We start from the raw sequence: 2750 nt of genomic DNA on the forward strand, positions 1-2750 counted from the left end.
ATATATATATTTATATATATAAACGATGATAATGATGATGATGATATATATATATATATATATATATATTACTACTTTCTGTGTAATGTCAAAATATTTAAAACATCCTCTTCAAACAATAAATATGCCCATTTTTTAAATTTAATTTCTTGATGTTGTGGAAGAACTAAATATTTAGTGAGCCCAAATATTTAGAAATGAAACAACGAGGAAAGTACAATTGTTATTATTAGTACACATGATCTTAGGAACTATCTTTAAAACGGACAGGGAGCTAACTCTTATGAAATATGTCACTTTAACTTTTGTCTATTAATATGCATGTAGTATGTGTGAGTGTGTTTGAGTCTATCTCAGTATTTATTATGGTAGAATCAGTACACAGCTATCTTAAATTAAATACTATTTATAACCATGCTATTTGTTCTTTTTTAATTTCTTAAAGATGTGGAAGGCACTTACATTAACGTTTCAAAGAAACCTGGTGGTAAGTATATAAGCAATTTATTAACAAAAGTTACGTTAATTTGAGCAAGAGTTAGCAAATATTTTGGCTCATTCTTTCTTTGAGTAGAATAAGGTGAATTACTCCTTTGCAATCCCACCAGATAGAGAGAAGAACCTTTTTCCCATGAAGTTCTCTTCTCAGTTGTGGTTGAGCTTTTTCCTTTTTACCAAGCCACTGTTTATGACGTTTAACATTTCAATAGAAGATCCATTTTCTGTCACCAGTCACAAGTCTATCCAAAAAGGGTGAAATGAGTGTGCAAGAATGGAGAGAAGAGCAGATGTCAACTCGGGTTTTGCGGTTGCTTTTGGACAATTCATGAGGCACCCATTTTCCAAGTTTAGGAACCTTTCCAAGTTGTTGGTGACGACGATGAAAAGTTGTATGGTTTGAACTCAGCTTTATTGCCAATTCTTCAACTGATAATGCAGGATTTTCTCCAAGTAATGCCTCAACGAGCTTATCGTCAAACTCAACTGGACGTCCTGTTCGATCTTCATCTTCAAGGCCAAAATCTCCACTTCTGAATTTTGCAAATCATCTTCTACAAGTTCTTTCATTCAAGCATTCTTTCCCATAAACTGAGTGTATGTTTCGAGTCGCTTCGGCTGCAGAGTTTCCTTTTTTGTACTCATAAAGCATTATGTGCCTCAAATGCTCTTTGGATACTTCAATGTTAGAAAGGGTTTTAATCCAAGAAATTTTAATTCTATTATTCTGTAAAATAATATTTAATTAGTTTAAATGTACACAAATGCATAAAAATAATTTTTAATTTCATTCAACATTCTAAAATACTATTGAATTTCATTCAATTTTAAAAAAGGTAAAATCAGCCAGAACTTTTGGGATGACCTGATATATGTATGATTGAAATTCAAACTTTGAAAATTTTAATGTTGCTAACATTCATATGTAAGTCTGATATTTTACCCTTTTACTAATCCATACCCTTCGTAAGCATATATCTTGTAAGCTTTATTTATACCAATATAAGTGCAGCCTTGGCTGTGTGGTGAGAAGCTTCTTTCCCAACCACATGGTTCCAGTTTGAGTTTCACTTTGTGGCACTTTGGGCAAGTGTTTTCTATTATAGCTTTAGGTGAACCATAGCCTTGTGAGTGGATTTGGTAGATGAAAACTGAAGGAAGCCCTTTACATATATATCATCATCATCATCGTTTAACATCCGTTTTCCATGCTAGCATGGGTTGGACGGTTTGACCGGCGTCTGGGAAGCCAGGAGGCTGCACCAGGCTCCAGTCTGATCTGGCAGTGTTTTTACAGCTGGATGCCCTTCCTAACACCAACCACTCCGTGAGTGTAGTGGGTGCTTTTTACGTGCCACCAGCACAGGGTCCAGAGGAGGCAGGAAACGGCCACGATCGGTTGGTGCTATATATATATATCATCATCATCATCATCATCGTTTAATACACATGTATGTTTTTGTGTGTTTGCTTGTGTTTATCCCCCCACTATCACTTGACAACCAATGTTGGTTTTTTTATGTCCCTGTAACTTAACGGTTCGACCATAGAGACCAATTGAATAAGTACCAGGTTTACAATGAATAAGTCCTGGGATCAATTTGTTTGACTAAAACCCCTTAAGGTGGTGCTCCAGCATGGCCACAGTCAAATGACTGAAACAAGTAAAAGAATAAAAGAACCAAATAATTATATGCACAATATTGAATCAAGTAGATATTTGCCTAGACATGAGAGAGTTTTGAAGAGACATGCAATGGTGAATATGATCAGCTGTTGCTGTTGAGTATCAAAATTCACTCCTGATTATGGTTAACAGAAACAATTCCTATCATAGTAGGCACCTTAAGTATGATAAAAAAAATATTCAGACAAATACATAACAAAAACACCAGGACTTACAAATATATATAACATACAGAAAATTGCACTACTGGGCACTGCACACATCCTACGCAAAACACTTTCAATACAGTAACCATAAGAGCATCACAGCAAACCACAGCACATACCCAAGGCACACAGAGCTGCACTCGGTAGTGAAGTGAAAGCACGCTATAAAAATAAAACTACTGAATAATAATAATAATAACTAGCAGAAATACCCGGCGTTGCCCGGGTTAAAGAGAATAACGAAATCTAAAAACGCCGTCTAGACTACGCATCATCTTTATATATAGAGATGTATATACACACACGCACCCAAGCACACGTATATATATGTATATCAATATAAATATATGAAAGTCAAT

General features: G+C 35.1%; 1 protein-coding gene across 13 annotated transcripts in view; it reads left to right on the top strand.

The window, feature by feature from the left end:
* The window catches only part of LOC106874069 (uncharacterized), a 93376-nt gene that overhangs the window by 80730 nt on the left and 9896 nt on the right, over positions 1-2750 (top strand). For 7 of the 13 annotated variants that reach the window (XR_008264231.1, XM_052968298.1, XM_052968299.1 and 4 more), the window contains 2 exons: positions 446-487; positions 1335-1423. Coding sequence is in view for 9 of the 13 variants with exons in the window: in XM_052968298.1 (XP_052824258.1) it covers positions 446-487; positions 1335-1378 (86 nt within the window). In the remaining 4 variants the exon portion in view is untranslated. Of the gene's footprint in view, positions 1-445; positions 488-1334; positions 1424-2750 lie in introns of those variants that run through there. The other 6 variants (XM_052968297.1, XM_052968301.1, XM_052968302.1 and 3 more) reach the window with 4 other exon arrangements.

This window comes from Octopus bimaculoides, chromosome 5 (genome assembly GCF_001194135.2).
Source record: "Octopus bimaculoides isolate UCB-OBI-ISO-001 chromosome 5, ASM119413v2, whole genome shotgun sequence".
Lineage (NCBI taxonomy): Eukaryota > Metazoa > Mollusca > Cephalopoda > Octopoda > Octopodidae > Octopus > Octopus bimaculoides.